A 21,585-nucleotide genomic window follows, 5' to 3' on the forward strand; every position below is an offset into this window, starting at 1 on the left:
TCTTTGGTTGTATTCTTAACTGTGGACGCTGGATGTGTTTATTCTTTGTGCCTTCTTGTTTGTGGATGTGTGTTTGTGCGTTTCTGCCCAGCATTGAGATCAACTGGCAACAGAAGAAACTGGGAGAAGTTCCAGTATCCAGTGACCTAGATAGGATAAATTGTTCAGAGAATAGGATGAATGCCTGACAATATGAATTTCCTTGAATACCTATTCATGACATTTAGACTCTGGTTAAGGGTTGTATGCCTGCAGCGTGGCAGCACAATACTCATTGGTTTGCCTCGTTTCCGCTCAAGAAAAAGGGAAAACCGTTCCAATCTCGGTTCAGGCCTTTCTCGTTTGCTTATTTTCTACCTGCGGAAATGCCATTAGTAAGTTTTGTTTCACCTAGGGAACTTAGGATCAATTGTAATTGCACTTTGATTGATTTCCTGCCAGGTAATGTCTATGTTTTGTCACTGCTGTGACTTTGTGGAGTCGAATCAGAATAGAAAATGATTTAATTGATGACTGCACTCACTCAGTGCATGGCACTATCACAGGTTCTCTGGCTTTGGTCAAGTCTTTTGTTCTGAATGAAATCCCACAATAATTACTAGGTACATACAAAGCCCAGGAATTTGTAAAAGCTCTCTGAGCCATTGAAGGCAAAAAAAAAAAGTGTAGAACGTCACTCATCCCATGACTTTGCTCATAGCACTAAAAAATATTACGTGTTTGTGTGATCTGCTACAGATTATATTTAGAAACCTTTCCTATATGTACGTACATGATGATAACTGAATTGAGTGACAGTTTGGTGTTGATTCTATTTAGTAACATATCATGATAGTTAATGTAAAATGGATTTGAGGGATTGTTTTTTTTAAACAGGGTGACAGCTGCGTGTGTGTGCATGCATGCGGGCGTACGTGAGCAGGAGTGAGCCTGTTCATCATGTCACTGTGCATAACATCAGAAAAGCTTTCAGCCTTTTGAGGAACAAACAATCTGAATTCATGCATAACTCACGCTGCACACCCATAAACCCACTGAAACTTCCTCACACATGCACAAAGACACACACGCATGCACGCACGCCCACACACACACACAAATAGTCTCGTTTACTTCCCTCACTGTGTTTACCAGACTGGCGCTGCCAGCGTCATATGACTGGCACGTGAACCTGCCAAGCCTCTGTGCTAAGAACAAGACCATGAGGCCTTGCTCATGTCGCCCCGATGCCCGTGTACATCACCGCTGGTGTGCCAAACACTTCTTTCTTCCAAAAACTCAAGATTCACAGACTTGTTGCATGATAAGAAATGTACGAGTAAAATTTTCCACTCGGAAATTCTCAGTAAATTTTACAAGGGGAGATTTGGAGTAAATGTTGCAGTATGTATACAGTATAAGCTACAAAACAAACTGACAAATAACTCGTTTTCCAATCAGACGAGTAAAAACTGGTCAATTATTAAAAAAAAAAAAAAAAAATTTTTATTAAAAGTGAAGACAATTTGCAATTCTAGTAATGACACACAAATTTTATGCACAATTTGTCTTCGCGGGCCACATAAAAGGAAGTGGCGGCCCGTATCTGGCCCCCGGGCCTTGAGTTTGACACCTGTGGTGCAATGGTTTTTGCAATGGTTGAATACCGCATTCTGCAGTCTTGCCATAGTTTTCTCCATAGACTTAACAGTAGCTACTGTATACTAAGGCTGAGGTTTGTTCATTTCCCTACAGTAAACGCCTTAACCACACGCTCCACAATACTGTCATAGCTCCCGACCTACCCATCACAACTGCAGACGAACTTGACGGTAAATAGGAAGACGGAGAGTGGCTTTGTTGTTGCACTCACCAAGCATTAACCCAGTTGCACCACCATTACACGCACACGGTCTTTAAGCCTCAACCTCAATGCCAGGGAACAGTACACAGTGAACTCCAATCATTACAGTACAACGGACTAAAAAGATCAAGTGAAAATTGAGTCACCTGTACATGTGAGAAAAGAAAAGTGAGCCTTTTGGATTGCTTCAGTGAATAGCCCTTTCAAAAAGATAGCGGCACCTAATCACAAAAGTGCACATCTTTAGTTGACATCTTTTTTGCTACTGTTCCCCTTTCCATTTTTTCCAGTGTTCTATTTTTCCTTCCTGGTGACGTACACATTTCCCTGTGCGCACAGTCACATGCGGTATTTAAATAGCAAGATGGCAATGTATGAGTTTGCTCTGTATGTTTAGTGTTCCTGCAGTGGCCTCTCGATCTAAATTATAAAGGACATTTTAATCCATATTTGATGGCTACCTCTTACTTAGACAGCAGTCATTTGGCAGAGAGGTTCATGTGTGTGAATGGTTGTCCCTGTCTTGCAACTTTTTTTCTTAAAAGGAACAGAAAGGCACAATTACTTAAATTGTGCATGTTGTGACCGGGTGCTTGTTTTCATTAGGACCTCTTTCCTTTGCAAATTACAAATGATTAGCTAGCAAGCCATAACTAAACTTAACAACGTAAATTAAATACATAAAGCCAATTTTAGCTTATTTTACTCCTATATTTTTTTATGTATAAAATACAACTAAACACCGTACCCTTAGAGTATTTGTGTGGTGTTGCCCATGGGCACCAGGTAGCCCCTAAGGGCTCACACATGTAGCCTGTTCCTAAAATAGATCATCAGTGATGAGATTGGGATCATTAGGAATGTTGATCATTGTGATCATTTGAAAATGTAAACAGTTGCAGGGATTTATAGAAATAATGTGACATAATGGTATTATTTGTTGGTAATTTTGGGTCGATTTCTTAATATGTGCGTGCGTGCGCGTGTGTGTGTGTGTGTAGCCTATATGTATGGGTTTGTGTTTTTGTTTGTGGCGGTATTGTGGCATTTAAAAGCAAATCAATGCCCTTCTGACTACCGCAGCTAATTGAAGGTTAGCAGATAACCATCAGCATGACACTATTCCCTTCACTCTTTTTCCTCTTGCTGTCATTGTTGGATTTCTGCTGTATTTTAACCAACATCATGACAATTAGGCATAGTGTATACATTACAGTATATGACCACACACACACACACACACGCATATGCTGTATCCTGTGATCAAAACTATATTATTTGGCAAATGTTTTATTTGAAATTAATAATCAGATTCCTAAATGTTCAATAACTGGCAGTTAGTAATAGTTGTCAGTGAATTTGGGGCAGTTGAAGTCTCCATATTGCAGTACAGGGGGGTCCTCGATTTACGACGTTTATCCGTTCCTACGCGGCGACGTAATACGTATTTCGGTGTAAGTCGGAACAGTAATAAAATGAAACAGTCTTGTAATAAAAAAATGCTTACGCTCGGGAGCCATACTGAAAGGTAAAAAGTTCACAAAAATGATAACACGTGAGAGAGAGAGAGTCGACAAAACAGTCCAAAATGGCGTATACCATGTGAGTGGGTAACACCGTCTCCTCGAGCCATAGCCTCTCTCGTGGCGTATTCTCCCGCCGCGCGCACCAACTAGTGCCTGTGTGCATTATAAATCTTCCAACGCAAAACTGCTTAGGTCGTAAAAAGGCTTTAAATATATGAGACGTGTGCCGTAAACAAGAAACAACATAGACACCGTCGTAAATTGACATTTGTGTATCGCACACATTTATAATTATTGAATTCAATTTTATACACACAAGGATAATACATAACATTCATTGTGCAGGATTTGCATAATCAGTCGGTAATTGTAATTGCACAGCCAGCTACGCATTATCTGCTGTTATCTTTTAGTGTATTTTTGGGGCTAAAGTGCAAATGTTTTAGTTACATTGAATCACCTGTCACAATACAGTACAATGTCAGCCTTTGTCAACATGCACGTGTGTCCTGTTTTGTATGAAAGGAAAAAATGAAACACTCCGTGCTTCAGCCTGCTGTTGCTACGGTAACAGGGACACCTGGGAAAAAGGATGCAAGGGGAGGGACACATGCTGGAGAGAAAATGAAGGGCAGATATTGGAAATATAAAAGAGATGGGTAAAGGAATATACAGCAACATGATGAGACAATAGTGCTCACTTTGGGTAAGGTTTTTTCGAATTTTGTATATCAATAATCGTTACCCTCTACTCATGGCTGTCCCTCTGCTTCATTTGTCTTCAATTATTCACTTCATAAAAAGCTGCAATCTCTTTGCATGTTCATAAATAATTTAGGCTCAAATGGGGTGTCCCCTGTGTGCAAGCAGGGCGGTTTCCATAGAAGGCCGTTTGGAGAAAATACATCCATCTCCCTGTCCTGTTCTTCCTTTTGTACTGCCTTTTACATTAATGAGCTCACTTGACCTATATTTGTCCATTTGATTTGTCCAGCGTAGCGTTATTCACTTTTTTTATGTACAGTATTTTCTGCACTATAAGGCGCACTGGATTATAAGGCGCACCTTCATTGAATGTTTGATTTTAGAAACCCCTGACCACGGTTGCCATAATGCTGAAAGCAATGCGACCTTGTGATTTACTAGTCGTACTGAAACATTTTGGTAGAGTGCTGTGTACAACCAGTATGACTCAACAAATTCACCCAATGACCCATATAGAAGGCGCCCCGGGTTAAAAGGCGCACTGTGGTTTTTGAGTAAATTAAAGGCTTTTAAGTGTGCCTTATAGTGCGGAAAATACGGTATATCATTCTAAACAGTTCAATGCTCTTTGTACCGTCTGTCCTCTTGCTGTATCTGTTTGCAGATAGTGTTTATTCTTAGTTTAATCATATGAAGACATACTGATACATATTTGTTCTGAATCAGTGTTTTATTCAGTGGTGTCTTTGTGAGCTTGTTTACGGAACCCACCGCGAAAGGCTAAATTCTAAGAAAGCAGCACAATATTCACTCTTGTTGTTTTTCTCTCTCGCTCCTCACTTTTGACAAAATCAAACAAGGTCGTTCGGTGCCCCAAACGAAACGGGTCTAAATGACACACGCACGCATGCACACACACACACACAGTTTGTTTTTGAAACTAATGTTTGAATGGATGTTTTGGTGAAATCAGTAAATAACTAACTACTCTCAAAATGCCCCTTTTTAGGCAGCAAAATAGCCACCCATAGCATGATTTATTTTTCCACCTGCAGGGGATACATGCACCCTCAGCCACCTTAGGGTCAGAAGAGCACGATCTGAGCATCCAGAGTACAGCGGATTGGATCTGAGGGAGGGTTTAAAATCAGATGCATGACACATTGGTCAAAAAATATATTACTTGAGCTGCAGAATAAAAATAAACTTTGGCAAAGTACAGAAAATTTAGTAAATGAGTACATTTTTCGGTTTTGTATAAGCGCGTATGTGTGTGTGTTCCTCCTGATATGGCACTGACATAACACCGGCCCCTGCATGTCTAGACTTTTAAAGGAAAGCTTGTTGGAGCCTATTTTTTCCCATCGCTTGCTCATCTGACTTCCTGCTTTCTGTCACTTGACCCGACTCACTGTCACCCTTTCAATAACAATACAGTTTTGTTTTGTGTCTTTTGCATCAAAGTTTAGATCAAATTTTATCTCAACCAGCAGTATCTTAAGGCAACTCAAAGCAAAGTTGAGTTTGTGTACAGGACCTAATAGGGAACCAAGACCTTCGTGAGCTTTGTGAACTAACAGTAAGATTTTAAAATCTCTTTGTTAACTCACAGGAAGCCATTGTACAGATTTTAGAGCCAGTTGTGCTGTTGACCAATTCCCTGGTACCAGGAGGGACATCTATAGAAATCTTTAAATATTTTGTCCGATTTAGTTTGTTAAATGCTTGCTGTGCTTTAGTTTTACCTAGAATATGATGCACATTTATATTTCAAGCGGATTACACACATACTGATTAACGAGTGAAGAGTATGTTATCGCTGATTTTGTTTCCTCTCCGTTCTGCTCAGAAAGAGTTCTGGACTGACAATAGTTGAACTGGTTTGTGGGTAGAGACTTGCTATTGTCGGAAAACATTTCATTATCTGCGGTGTGCTGTGCAAGGTCAGCTCAAGTACACCACACACGAGAAGACCAGTAAGTAAACTTGCTGACACCCCCCCCCATTGTCATTGGTGAGGTGTTAAGTCACTATTAAAGATAATGTAGTTAAATCTGGCAGTGACGTATTTTCGATGAAAGGTCTCCTTCGGCCTCGACCTTGGGACCCTTTAGTCATTGTCAGTCTATCCTTATCACTGGGACATAATACCCAGCTTTGGTTTTGATCAGTGCATATTACACGGTATTTAGTGTTGCAATTTAATATTATTATGTATTTAATGCTTGTCACTCTCTCTCACAAGGTTTATGACAGTCAATGTGCTGCTGAGGCAATAAACACTGAAGTACCGGGCTTTTTTTTTTCTTAAGAGGATGGCACAGATTGGAGGAAACGCTGCAGGACACAGCAAGATTTAATAATTGTACACTCGCATGTGTTCTTAGTGAGCCTGGTGCTATATGTCCAATCTTGTATGAGTCCTGTCATGCATATCATAATATGGCTCAGTGCCCCCAGCCCCTTGTGGGTGCGCGTGCGTCTCCCTGCCCATAGCTGCTCCATTTTGCAAGCTGACAGTTCTCAGGGAGGGAAGAGTGGAGCAGCTTGAATAGACTAGTAACAGGCTGAGTGGCTCAGAGACAAAGGCAATGTGTGCATGTGCATGTGTGTGTTCCCAAAGCATCGAGTCAGCCAGACTGTGAGAGTGTATCTGCTGCTTTCTAGGCCCACTGTAAAGATTCTGCCCAGGGCCACGCAAAAAACAGAAACACGCACACAATACATTTGACGGTGTAGTGAATTTTTGAGCCAGACAAGTCCTGGCACTTTGGACACACAGATCTCCGTAATATCCTTTTGAGAAATTTGTTAATGAAAATCTCCCATCTAACCGACATTTAAAAAATTACACTTTTGGAGAATTGAACAAGAAAAGCATACTTGAGATGACGCGTACTAAAATAGTTACACTGTCTTGCTTCTCTGTGCCAATAACTCCCAACCCAACGAAAGTGTCGTCAATACTACTTTGCCATGAGACATCATCAGGAATACTGTAGAAAATGATGCTATTTCATTTAATTGACCTGTGTGTCAAGCAGAACAAACAAATGGTCTCACATTTGCTGGCAGAGGGTGAACTAAATCTGTTTCCACTTTTTCCATTTATACAACAGAGTAAGTCACATGAGTATTTCAGCTTTCTATTTAATTAAACATCCCTAGATATCATGGCGTGTAAGTAAATTTGCTATTAAATTGAGATCAGATCATCATTCATACTATTTATGACATTTTCTTTCTGTCGTAATGTCAAATGGTCAAATGGCAAAATAAAGGTTGAGAAAACACTGCAGTAACACAATACACATTATTGCGTAAATTCTCCTTATTCTCAAGAAGGATGATCCAATGCAGGAATCTTAAAGCAAATTTTGCAAATAATTAACAGTCAAATGTTTCCTCAGCATGACTTTAAACTGAAACCTGCTGTCAGCTCAACAGCCGAATGTTTTTTGGTTTTTTTCTTGGAATGAAAGATCAAGGTTTTTCCTGGCTGTGTATTTGTGAAAATGACGATTTTCAAGTTGTGTGTGTGATTTGATGAAGTTCCTCCTCTCTCATCTCTTTGTATCCTTGCATTCAGTTTTCTATTAAAAAAAAAACTGTCACCAGTCTCCAGGTCACTATCCAGTTACCATAGCAACCAGGCTCAACAGCCACTTTAATGGAGCACTCATGTCAACCAATCACTTAGCTCTTACCCAACTGGATATTACTTTGGGCGTGATTGTTTGTGTATGATTAGTTAAACAGATTCCCTGTCTTGACTTCCATTGCATCATTTTATTTTCACCCTCCTTTTTATGTTTTTTCCTCCTGCTGCTATGTATCTCTGTATGTATCTGCATCTCCTCCACCTTTGTCTGCCTCGCTCAGAAAACAGGGTTTGTATTACATCAGCATAATACGACAGCCATTGCATATATGCATATGCCCCTAACCTTTTGTGTATCAGTTACTAGGAACTGCTTATTGTAAAACTGACTTATTACCATCCAAACGCATACAAATAAGGGAACCACCATTGCATGTGTCTTTGAAACCGAACTGAATCACTGTTCGCCTACAACCTTGGCATACGCATTATTTTCAACACAACAGCTCTAAAGAGTTGTGCAATCATCACCCATTAAATATATATTTCCTTTGTGTTTAAGTTAAAATCTCACACCTTAAGTTTTCCATGATGTGAGTTTCCAAGTCACATTACATAACCTTCAGTAATGACTTCAGTTAAGAATAAGGCCTGTTTCATTTCTACTCTTTAATGCCTGGTCTTGCTCCTTGTAACTAGGGTTCTGATTTCCTGTTTAAAGTTTTACTTCAGATGGAAAAAAAACATTCAGCTCAGCCTTCAACAATGTTTGAAGAGTATTTTGCAGAAATGTACAGTCAGTCTGCCCAACAACTAGAATAACCCCTTTTGCACCGCCTTAACACATAATTTGAGGTGCATTGCAGGCCCAACATTTATTTGCTTGTGCCAAATGTTCTTCTGTTAGTTTCTACCGACACAACACATATTGCAATTTAGGGAGATTCTTTGAAGGATGATGTTGCAGCTACAAGGTTGCAACTATATTCTTTTTAATTGTTACATCCTCTAGCTTTTTTTTTTCTTCCAATACCGGGTTGGTGTCAGTGGGTGGTTGTGTGTCTTGTGTATATACTGTAAAATTGCTCTACCAAATTTTGAGCATAGCAGTCAGAGTTAAGAACATACCTGTTTGTAGTCTTAAACATAGGATTTCTCTTTTCGGTTGACCAAATAACGGTTTAGAAATCCATGCATCAATTTTGGTGGAGCTGATCTATTTTTGGTGTGAACTTTATAACCTCTCTGCTTTTCCAAATTCAACAAAGCAACATCCTTTTGCTGTTTCATGTGGGCCGACGTATTTTTAGCCGGGTTCGTGCGTATGTGTGTTTCTAAGTGTAGAGTCTGCTATTAAAGGCAGGGTGATAGCTCACTGGTGCTTCTAAATTTGGATGGCATATGAGAAGAGACACTAAATGTTAAAGTACTTAAGAAGATTTATAAAAATAAAGAGGTTAGAAATTGCAAGGAAGACAGGAAGCTAAGAAAAAAGCTAAGAAAGAAAAGATCAAGAGAACTTAAATATGACAAAATGTAAATCTGAAATGGTATCCATCCGATGCTTGGGGTCCTCCGCTGACCTGGCGATAGGCTGAGTACACCCTGGACTGGTAGCTTCTCGACCACAGGACGGGCGCATAGAGACAGGCAACCATTCACACCGACAATCACACTTACGGATAATTGGATTCTTCAATTAACCTTACCAGTGGCCTGTGTAAGAAAGCTAGAGTACCCAGAGAGGATCCACACACAAAAGGTAGCAGTGGTAATGGCTAACAGACAAAAAAAAATCATTCCTATGAATCCATCATCCATGTATCTGAACGTTGTCAATATCTCTGGTGTATTTGTCCATGTTTTCTAGTCTAATCAACTTTGATTGATAAAGGTCCCAAGACACAGTATGTGTCTCTACGGAGTAGTCTTGGTTTTATTTAGGGTAATGATTACACTGTTCATGGCTCTAGGCACAGGCAGATAGTTTAGGCGCTCTGTAGATGTGTGTGATGTAACATCATCGAATGTAATCATCATCCATCCATTGTCTGAACCGTTTTATCCTCATAAAGGATACTACGTCACAGCAAGTAAACATCAAATTGATTTTTACCACACTTTTGAGATGATGTGTTTGCCACCACCAAGTGTGTTTTGACGATTTGCTCATATAATACCACAGACTGTGTATGTTTCATATCCACTGGTTCCTTCCTCTGTGGGTGGGTGGGTGTGGTAGCAGGACACCCTGCCAGTGTGCTAACGGAAGCCCCAGTGGTGCAAAGCCGCGGCCACACACACACTGACAGCACACGCACACGTGCGCTCGTACACGCACACACACATGCACACACACATTTGTCTGACACGTGTGTGTCAATGCTTCTGCAAGGCAGGCCATAGGGGGGCCGAGCAACAATTAAATATTTAATCACTGCCAGCATTCAGGAGTTTGTTCCATAGGAGGCGGAGGGAGGGGCACAAGAGACAAGGGGATGGTATTTGTTTATCGGGCACTGATACAGGAATACAAACAACTCCGAACCGCGCAGAAATCATCATATCCCTTTGGAAACATTGTTTGTATTTCATGTGATTAGGATTGACGTGTAGATGGAAGGATGATAACGGTGAAGGAGAAGCAGAGTGCTGCAGAAGGAATGGAAAGGGCACAAGGGAGAGCAAAACAGACAAGATTGCATTCTTGGGAGATGAGGATGTCACCATGGCAACTGCATGTGAGAGTCACATGATGCAGAGGAGTCAGGGATGAGGATAGTTGAGAGTGAAAAAGAGAGGTGGAGTGAGAGGGTGGGGCATGCCTGGAGACAGTGGGGGGAAAAGGATGCTATTGAGAAATGGTTAAATAAATTGTGTAGAATTGTCCTGTGAAATTGTCCTTTGATATCAGTCATGCCGTGAAAGAAAGGAAACGTGAGATGACAAAAAAACTGTAGATTGTACAGAACGATGAAAGAGATGATTGACAGAGTCAATGCTTGTCCAAAAATAGAAAGAAAGGGTTGGGGGCGGGCGATGAAGAGAAGAGCAGGAACAGACTGTTAATGGCACATTGTGCCCTCACTATTCATCACTTTCCCTATATTTTATTGTGTAATAATAATATTAATAATAATAATAATTGTGAGCGTATAGTGATTTGGATAAGGAAAGGGAAAAAAACAATAATAATAATAATAGTTAACCTTTTTCACATTTTTTTTTAGCAGTTAAGAATGTGTGGAGTGAGTTTGACTGGCACATTTTATTTCCATTGTTTTATTGTTTGCTATTGTAGAAATGGTTTCAAAATATGTACCAAGAAATCCGAGGTTGACTTCTGAGGAGGTTTGTCTGCTATATTTCCAAAGTTCTGCAAAATCGCGAAAGACGGATGTGTTTCAGGACACAGTTCATGGTCAATATAATCGCTGTAGTGCCTTAGAATGACATTGTAAAGACTTGTATTGTTTTAAAGCTCTCTAAGGCCATGGAGAATGACGAATATAAGTGTGTGAACTCTAACCATAACGACCCTTATTCTGTATCTGTTCCGACTGAAAACAAAAATTAAAACGCAGTGTACCATAAAATTTCGATCCCAGCAAGATAAATGCTACATTTGTCAGACCGAGGAATGCTCTTGGAATTTTATCCATACATCATTTTTAAGTACAGAACGATACAAGGGTCAGTGTTCTGACCTTTACAGAGTACTGGTAATAGATGATACTGACATCATCAGCTTGATTGAAATACGTTAAGCCGAATAATTGTAAATAAAAATGGAATTGTCAGTTTAATATAATCAATTACACTTGTTCATAAAGTGGTCTGAGTGGTTCGGTAGATAGATTCATATTTGGCCCTCGATAGTTTTTACATTGTGTGTGTGCGTGCGTTTGTGTGTCAGTGTGATGTAGAGAAGAATTATAAGGGAGGTGAATGCCAAACATAGACTGTGCAAAAAGCCCATCGTCATCCTTATCATCACACACACACACACACACACAACACATTCCACATTCACACTACTGACCCTGTTCAATATGATCAGTTTAGATGGTACCCTTTGTCTGCTCAGTGATTCTAAGTGCGTCTGTGGCCCACCGCCCAGCACTTTAAAGTATACAAATAGAAAACAGACTGGGTTTCACTTTGCACTGAACATCATTAGCACACACACACACCATATCAGGCGCTGTGTGGCTGTAAGGAGAGTGTTGGAGCATCAATCACCGAGGGGAAGCTGAAGCTCAGCTTTAACCGGCACTAAAACAACAACAAAATGTTTGTATCAAATTAAATTCATTCCACTGGGATAGTTGCCGAGTGGAAGCAGCCAGAAGCTGTAACAGTATTTCGAAGGAACAGCGGAAAGACTTTTGATTTGGTGAAAGCCTGGGAGGTGGAAATTTCTTGTGCTCCTTTTTGTGCTGTCTTTTGACCACAAACAATAACACTTGCAGGAGTGTACAATACCGTATGCCTCACCAAAAGAATTGGAACAAAATAAATTGGTTTTAATTTTTTTAGATCTGTGTGTATATGTTACTTTAATTTCTGGATGGATGGATGGATGGATGGATGGATGGATGGATGGATGGATGGATGGATGGATGGATGTTGTGACCTTCATATTCAATCAAATTGAGTGAAATAAGATAGTATCAAGTTTATATCCTTTTTGTGACCTTTGTCTTCAATCAAATTGAGTGAATTGAGACATCAAGTTTGTATCCTTTTTGTGTTTGGTATTTTGCTGATGGATTTTTGGAATGTGACTGGGCCCAATAAAGGGTAGGAAAAACGGCACCAAAAGAGTGCCAAAAAGAGGTAAACCCCTCACTAACAAGAAGAATAGGAAGGTGCAGGTTTGAATTTGACTCTTGAGGCAAAGTCTATCCTTCAATAAAGTGGAGGATTGTACGTTTTTAACGTGACCACGTCAAAGCTTAGCAGCAATTTGAAACTCTTGGTAAATCTGCTACAATTATGGAGAGAAAACTGATAGAACTCAATTTTGGCCAATATGTTATGAGGCAAAAGAGTTTTTGTTTTGGGGGTTTTTTTCTGTCTCGTATTGCTGCATTAGACCACATATGGCATTATGACAAAATTGACAAAGTTTATTAATGTTGTAGCAATTTCATCCTCGTGAAACTTTTGCATAACATTATTTGCCCCTCTTTTGTTTCTCTTTAGGCAGATGCCAAGATGGTGTGTGATGTAGTTAGTCGTATGGAGGACACAGAGCCTTACTCCAGCGAGCTGCTCTCTTCCATGATGCGTCTCTGGTCCGACTCAGGTATCCAGGAATGTTTCAGCCGGGCTCGGGAGTACCAGCTCAACGATTCAGCGCAGTAGTAAGTCCATGCGTGTCTGTGTTTGTGTGTTCCAGCTTGACCTCTCACTGATATTCTCATTTCCAAATGTCTGCATCACTTATTTCACCTGTATTCTCTATTCTAATGAGTTTGCTGTTCGTACATCAAACAAAGGATGGGGAGTTGACAAAATGACCCGAGCCTATTTCATACGTGAATATAAGGCTAGGAGCTCGATGCTCCTATCAGATATTTTTGCTAAATCCACTTTTTTTGTGTACTCGTTCACATTACAAAAACCAATGCAGCTTCTAATGTGGAGCCAATGCGTGTATGATGTGACTCACTTGTGCACAAATCACGGCGACATGTGATGTGCACCCAAACAAAAAAGACGTGACGTCGCATAATTCTTGCATGTAATCTTTGCATCTTGAGCCAGAAATGTCTTTTAGGCTTCATATTTCAAGTGAGATTAAATTAAAGTCAGATGTTAACTGTTGCTCAAAACAACTTTGCCGATTCTAGCTCCATACCAAAGAGGGTTGCATTTCAAAAGATAAGATTTAAAAACAAAAATAAGAATTGGGAAAAGCCCTACAGTATGAATATAACCAGAATGCTGGAATAAGTTGTGTGACCGGCTTTTGTTGCAATGAACGTAGCAAAATTTTGCACTGTGCAGTCACTTGTTCCATATCGGTCTCAAAAAACCCAAACTGGTTTCAAACCACTGGTGATACAATTATTTTCTTAGCGTTAGCCATGTTGTCATAGTCTGGGAGGGCAGAACCTACCGAAGCCCCTGGGGAGAAAACGTGCCCTGCAGCAACGTGGAACAAAAAATTTAGTTCATTGTTTTGGAAATTTTCCGTAGCAAAAAAAAAACAGCAACAACTAATTAATAAAAAAACTAATAAAAATAAAGCAAGCTATTGTCCAGGCCTAGCTGAATCAGATTAAACAGCTTGATTTTTGCGTGCAATCTCTTATATAAATCAAAAGTATTTCAAAAAAAGCAAGGGCAGCGTGCACTCAAACACACATCACTAATTATTTCTAATTTTCTCAATGTGATCATACACAAGCTATTACCGCACACAGTCAATTACCATTACCAATGCCAGGCCTGATTTATGCTGAGTGGCTGTGCGTGGGGGGAGATGGAGACAGCAGGAGAAAAGACAACAAAAAGGGGGGAGGGGGGCCTTTTACGTTAAGTGCCATGTTTGTGCATGTAGTCCTTGGTCAACTGTACACCATAGATCCTGTGAAATTGCATGCAGTGACTTGAACAACATGGATTGAGCACATTGGAGGGAGTCTTTCTTCTATAGTAAAGAGACGGTAGACGGAAGATTCCAACTATAATGTGACTGATGCAGCATATACATACAATATTTGTTTGTTTTGACTGTTTAGACGAGTTGTTGATTCATGAAGGGGAAAAAAAATCAATTTTCATATCTGCCAATGGAAAAAAAACATGAAAATCAACACTGAGTCAGACGATGTTTTATATCCATCAAGAGTGAAGAAAAAATGACAAAAAACCTTCAACTAATACATGAACTTTCTTTGCTCTTTTATCTGGCTAAATCTAATTTAGACTTTGGCGAGCTAATTCTGATTGCATAATTATTACTGCAGAAGTAATCCAACCAAAGAAGCATAAGTAGCAAATTAAACAAGTCGTGCTTTTCCAATATTTCTTACTGGGGCAACATGGCAGACTAGTGGTCAAAAGTGGGCATTTTATCTTGTGACGAAATGGTCTGTCCATCCAACATCTCAGTCTTGAGCGATTTTTATAACAAGCATTCACTTGTTTGTGCAAGTGTCACTTCCTGCATGTACCAGAGAAGAGATAAGTAAAGGGAAAAGAACCTCTTTCTTCAATTGCGCAGCAACAATGGATGACAGCAACGGCGGATGCTTTATACTTGTTATCCCTCAAGTCCAGCCAACTACGGGACCATCGAGCCGCACACACTTGAGAATTTTGCAGGCTCCTTGGTGGTCTTCAAGGGTATTGAGCTTGGCATTCCCTGAGATCATTTGGTACACTGATTAGCACTTTGAGTTATCAACATGCAACACCTGGATACGATTCCCAAGTTGGGCAGGAAGCAGCATGTAACTTTTTTGATGTCGATTCACGTTACGTTTGATCGATCTTTTTGCTGCTTTGTCTCACAGACACACGGAAATCTACGGAAATATTTTTTTTTGGGGGGTGTGACGATGGACAGACAGATGGTGGTGATGACTGAAGCGCTTTTACAATAATGACAGACAGACCAACAATTATATTAGGAATGAGGACAGACTGACAATGACGTAAGAGTGCCCAAGGATGAAGGACGCATTACATACTGGCAAAATTTGGTAACTTGCCCATCTCTGCTCGTGGTTGCCATCAAGTTATGAGGTGGTGGGTAAATACATGAATGGTTGTGTGATACTACACACATTATCATTACATTATTGTAGTTGTTCAGATTACTTTACAGAGTACTTGCCCTTTACTATCATGAGGGGCTTGAGCTTAACCACGTAGTTTGTAAACCATAAAGTATGTCATGTCCCAGCGATCCTTTCATTTGAACTTAGCTCATGTGTAAAATGACAAGTCGACAACGATGTAATAATTGACTATATAGTTTTGACTGGAGTCAGTGACGGTGTAGTGGTTTACTTGTCTGACGTTGGTGCAGGCAGTATGGCTTCAGGACCCACTCAGTCGTGGTGTCATTGTGGTGAATTATTGCCTGACTTTGCATGTGCCCTATAATCGACAAGGGACCAGTGTAGTTTCCATTACCTAAATTCAGAGGTAGAGGCTTCAGCTCCCTGTGACTGTAAACAGAAGAAGCAGAATGGAAAATGATAAATGTCAGTAGCTGAGAACTAGCAACGCCGGTCTCCAGGAGAAAGCTGGTGAGCTCCACTTCTTGTCACTCAAGGTTTTCACCCCGCAGCAGCTTCTCTCCTTTCGAGATGTCATGCAATCAATGCTCAAATTGCACTGTTGAAGTTTGAGGGTCTTATGCTTAGTTGCTCTTGAAGGCCCTCTAACGGCCACGTCGGGCTCCAGCAGGCTCTTGAGTGCCAGATCATTGACATTTGAAGCTGATTGAAGCCTCACGGCAACATAATGTGCATAGATTCTGCTTACAGAAAGAGGCAGCTTTGGAACATCGATGAGTTATCAGACCAAACACATCTCTGGAAAAACAGTCACTGGATAATATCAATGAACAAGAATGTGGAGGTTAAAACAAAGCACGTTTGATGGCCACATCAAATAGAATAAATTACAGGGAATAGGGCAGGGCACACGAGAACAGATGCAAGACATTTGAAGAAGTGAAAAAAAAGAACTTCGGAAAAACCTGTGCCTTGCGTCAAGATGAATGATGCGAAGGCCGCATGTAGGGAAAAGGCTATTTTAAACATTTGTTTTATCATCTAGGTGACGTAACAGTTACACGTGGCCAGTGTTCAATTGAAACAACATCTGCACTTGTGTGTGTGCATGCATGCACACCATTTGTGTGTGCTAAATGTCACATTAAAGATTGATAGCAGCTTCCTGTTGTGTTCTGGCCTGTGGAGTGTGTGTGTGTGTGTGTGGCAGAGGCTTGTATGTGTGTGTGTGACTCACATCCAACCACAGATAGGTTAACTTCTGTCGTCATGTGCTGTGTGCTCTGTGCATTAAATAATGTTTACTGTTGTGTTCTAAATTCCCAAGGGTGTGCATACTGGGTATGTGTAATGTATGTTACATCACACTGTCAAAAGCAGAAAGACGCATTCTAAGAGCGATGCCTTAAGCCTTCTCTACCCCTTTCTGAAATGCTTGCATGTTGACCTATTTACCACAATGCACATATACTTATGTGTAAGTACGGCATAATTTATCTTTATAGTGTTGATGGGGTGAGATAGGGAAGGAGACCATCTATGGACTGAAGGGTCTCTTGAATGTAAAGTGTCGTGTTCAACTAACACTCAAGCTTTTACATTTGAATGCAACTAATTTACCTATAATTTACATTGTCAAAATATTTTGATAACTGTATCCAGCCTACTTTTTCTCCCATCCATCAAGTGTATGGTTACTGCATGCTCCCTCGATGTTGTTAAACTGATGACAGTTGGGTCACAACCTTGTGCATATAATCGTCCTCAATTCCTGAGACTCTCAGCAGGGTTAAGCTTTCGATCAATGTATGGAGATAATTTCCCGTGCTTCCTTTTTCTATTCTTGCATGAAAAGAACAAAATGAAATCTCCCAGCTGGCCCATTCCCGATGAGAATGTAAAGTTTGGAAATGTTCCCGCTGTATTTGTAAATATCAAGTTGTTGGTGATACACAAGACTACTACACTAGACTATTCAATTCACTGTTGTTTTCTTTGGTTCAATGCAATAATTTGGCTTTTCTGAAGATTTAGTTGTTTTATTTCATTGCTTCTTTGAAAAATGAGAAGCTTCTCATTCATGAAATGACAGCCCCAAACGTACAACCACCAAGTTGGCCTTAGTTTTCATCACTAATACAGATTATGTATATAATTGGAGGTAGCAGTGTCAAATATAGTCAATTACTTGACAGCTAATCAATTATCAAATTAATCGACAACTATTTCAATCATCAAATAGAGGGATGTGATTCTCCATCTGCAATCTCACTTGCTTTTTGGTGAATAAAATTAAATCTAGAAAATGTGGTTTTGTAATCATGCAAAGTAACATTTTTATTTAATTACTCAATGGATAGAATTGATAGAATAAGCGATAAAAAGAAATTTGATAGAGATAGCCCTTGTCAGAAGGAATCTCAGTTCCTCATCTGTTCCTGCTCTTGCAAATAATGTCATTCCATTTTTGCTGATAGTAAAACTACACTTGTCAAGATTGCTCATTACTTACATTTATTGAAAAAAAAAATACAAGTTGTTCAAATTAAGTATTTCATTTAGACTTTATCACAACACCTGGATCATGATGTATTATATTGTATGATTTTATGTGGCAACAAAAAGTGCGCTCATGCAAATAAATATGCTGCAGGTTATCTAGCGTTGGTGGAATTCACTGTGGGATTTTGTTTGTGTTTGTGTCGCTGATCAAACAGAGCGTTGATAAGGCGTGACTGTCATATCAAAATTAATAATCAGATGAGATTAAAACCGATTCAGGTAAAGCCATCATTTCATGTTTCTTTCCTCGTGAAAAGAAACTGCATATTTTTTATGCATATTTCAGAAGCATTTATGAAGGATTATGTCATCAGTAGCACCTTATTAATATTAATAAACAAATTGAGACATTTTTCTCTGCATTTGGTAATAACGTGGAACACTATTTTACTGCATGTCATTATTATAATTTGTAGAATACTATAAATGATTCGTCAAGTCATCAACACCTCATCGTTATTGCAACACTGACTTGTCGTGTTGTGGCTAACACAGCTTACTTTCAAACAGACAGTCAATAACTTTTTGGTGATTGCAGATGTGAATGAGCGTGAATGGTTGCTTATCCGTCTTTACATCAGCCCTCAGTGCCCTGTGATTGACTGGCTACCAATCAAGGGTGTCATCAACCTTCCACCCAGTCAGCAATGTTAGGCTCAAGCCCCCATCTTGGATGGATGGCTCTGACCTGCACATCCATTAGATTGCCCTCCCTCATCCTCTATGGCCCCATTACCTACCCAGTACCTTCCTAAAACTGCCTCCATACTCAGCAAGAGTAATGCAAGTGTCGTATATATTCTGAGGATGATGCTGACGGCTTGTCCTGATCACTTTTTGATGCTGCACGCAGACTTACATAGAAAGCCATGAACACATATACATCAATATTACTTAACAGCAAACCATTTTATCTGGTTGCCTGTCGATTGAAATTACATTGCCATGTGTGACACCTTCAGAGAACAAATCACACTATCCTCCCACGCCGAAGGTCATAAATTTGAGTCTGCTTGATGACTGTGCAGCATCTTGCTGCACAAATAATGTTGGCTAACATGCAAAAGCAACTTCAGCTTAGCACACAATGGCTTGCAGTACATAACAGTTTTTAAGTAAGTAAGAGTTCTTCCAGCCAGCAAAATTTGTTGCCTTCCTTCATACCGGTGAATAAATTGTGCCGAGCAGGAAGGAGACTTTGAATCGTTTCTAGTTATTTTTATCTTCAAACATATCAAACAAATGGCTATATTCACTGGACGATCTTCAATAACAATCTGTGGGAAGAATAAGATGGATTTTATTGATACCAATAGTATTATATCACATACTTAAAGTTTTGTACGGAAGGTATAATTCAATCACTTTATCCACTGCTCTGAAATTTTAATCTCAACCAGGTAGTTTTTTTTAATATAGTTCGGATAGCGGAGGTCTGCGCTCTACCGCTCCAGTTAAATTACTTATTACTTTATTGAATAATTGTTGAGGGTCAGATCATTTATAAAAGATAAGAAGATTCAGAGTTGCGGGTGTTGAAGTAGTTTGAGTTCATTGTCCTTTTGTCACATAATATTGTTTGGTCCTCGAATCGGAGCATCTAAATTATAGTGAAATATTGCTTCAGTGAGTATTTCAGTTTGTTTTGTAAAACTAATTTCCCTACTTGTGATAAACTGAGTTAATAATAAGTCCTTTGTTTGATGTCCTCATTTCAATACACATTAAAGCAGATTAATGCTGCCATCTAAAGTAAGCCAATATGTATCTTCTTTATTGTGAAGCTACCTCGACAGCCTAGATCGGATCGGTGCTGCCGACTACCAGCCAACAGAGCAGGATATTCTGAGGACGCGGGTGAAGACTACTGGCATTGTGGAAACACACTTTACCTTCAAAAACCTCCACTTCAGGTATGAGTACAATTTAATTAATGACTCAACGCACTCACAAACACAGGGACTTTATGGCATATTCCTTGCAACTCTGCTATCACTACCTTTAAATGTCTTTATTGCAATTGTATAAAAAAGACTGTAGGATCCATGTTTATGATTGGTCATCGTTTGAATTACAGAATGGAGCTGTGCCACTGAAGGCTTTAGTTTTCAAGTCCAATTTGCATGTTTCTTGCTTTTCTGCATATACTCAGAAGCCCCACATATTACACAATCTAATGAGATCTACACAACTTACTTGTGCCTCTAACCTACTTGGGGAATAAAAATTATTCTGGCTTTAAAATGGTGGTAGGACTGCAAAGCTTCTTCCGTGAAAGAGACTTGATCTTTTGCGAGCATTAAGATATCAAAACATTAGAGACAATTATTAATATGATGCATTGCAGTAAAGATCATATCATTTCATCCATACAGTTTAAAACCAAAATGATGTCTTGAAATTGAAATTATGTCAGAAACACTGAATATTTTATAGGTTCTTTATGTTGTAGCCACTCAGTGTACATCAACATTGCACAGAAAGAAAGCCATATCGAGAATCCAGTCCAACCCAGCGGCGCCTGGAAAGCGGACTTTAAACCGATGATGATGATGATGATGACAGGGCTGTTATGGAATGAATACACTGTCTACACACCTTATCCGAATTATGTTGTCACATCTAAACGCTCAATTAGAACACAAGGTTTTGATGTTTAGGCAATACTCTACTCAGTGCTGTAGTATTCCATTACCGTGCCTAAATAGTTTCGACTCAGTTGCTATTACTGGGCACTAAACACCGAATGGCAAGCCTTGGTATGACTGTATTGATCTGTAACTCATCAGCCTTCCTATCGTTCTATTCATGGAATGAAGAACCTGGTTCACCAGGGATTCATTTCCTCTCTTGGAAGACACTTAAAACTGTACTGGTAGCACAAAATTGATGCGAGTGATCCTTCTTCCCAAATTAGACTTCAGGTAACCTACTGAAGCCCGCATTCCATTACTGTCTCAAGAATCAGAAGTGAGAAAGGAATCTGAAAAATCTTAAGTGGATCTTGAGTGTTACGATCGATGGAAAATGGTTCAAGAAAAGATGGTGGAGTGCGTTGAGGCAGAGAATAGCCTAAACTCTCAATTAGGCATCCCCTACTCAACACGTTATGAGATCTACCTTCCCCATTATTCTGCACATTAAAATGGGACCTTCCACTTGACTTTCTGAACACAGAAAATAACCAGTATTAAAAAAAAACGTGCCAGTCACAGCAGTAGTAAATGACAACAAATATTAAGAATGCAAATTTAAAGATCACCAATGCGATTCCAACTCTTCTACAGTGATTATAGATTATAACCCAGAATCAGTACTAAATTCAACTATAAAAGTACTGTTACAGTGATATCATGAACCAAATAAATGACTACACAGGTTGAATTCAAACTGCCGTCATATTTTAGTTGATGCACTAAAATGATCAAATGATGTACAAAATGGTTTCTGTAAAATTGCCACACAATTTGACATACAATTTACCTTGAAGCTCAATGTTAATTGAAGAAAATAATTGCCCTCTTTTGTCAAGTGAAGTTTTGGTTATCAAGCGATTTATATCCTTCAACTCCTTAATTTGAGAGGATA

General features: G+C 39.5%; 1 protein-coding gene across 1 annotated transcript in view; it reads left to right on the forward strand.

Moving 5' to 3' along the window:
• The window catches only part of LOC148396605 (guanine nucleotide-binding protein G(o) subunit alpha), a 50,152-nt gene that overhangs the window by 15,592 nt on the left and 12,975 nt on the right, over positions 1 to 21,585 (forward strand). The window contains exons 4-5 of the mRNA XM_088378468.1: positions 12,884 to 13,044; positions 19,782 to 19,910. Of these exons, the coding sequence (XP_088234594.1) occupies positions 12,884 to 13,044; positions 19,782 to 19,910 (290 nt within the window). The remainder of the gene's footprint in view (positions 1 to 12,883; positions 13,045 to 19,781; positions 19,911 to 21,585) is intronic.

The sequence above is a fragment of the Syngnathus floridae genome, chromosome 6 (assembly GCF_059516105.1).
Source record: "Syngnathus floridae isolate MCC-2025c chromosome 6, RoL_Sflo_1.0, whole genome shotgun sequence".
Lineage (NCBI taxonomy): Eukaryota > Metazoa > Chordata > Actinopteri > Syngnathiformes > Syngnathidae > Syngnathus > Syngnathus floridae.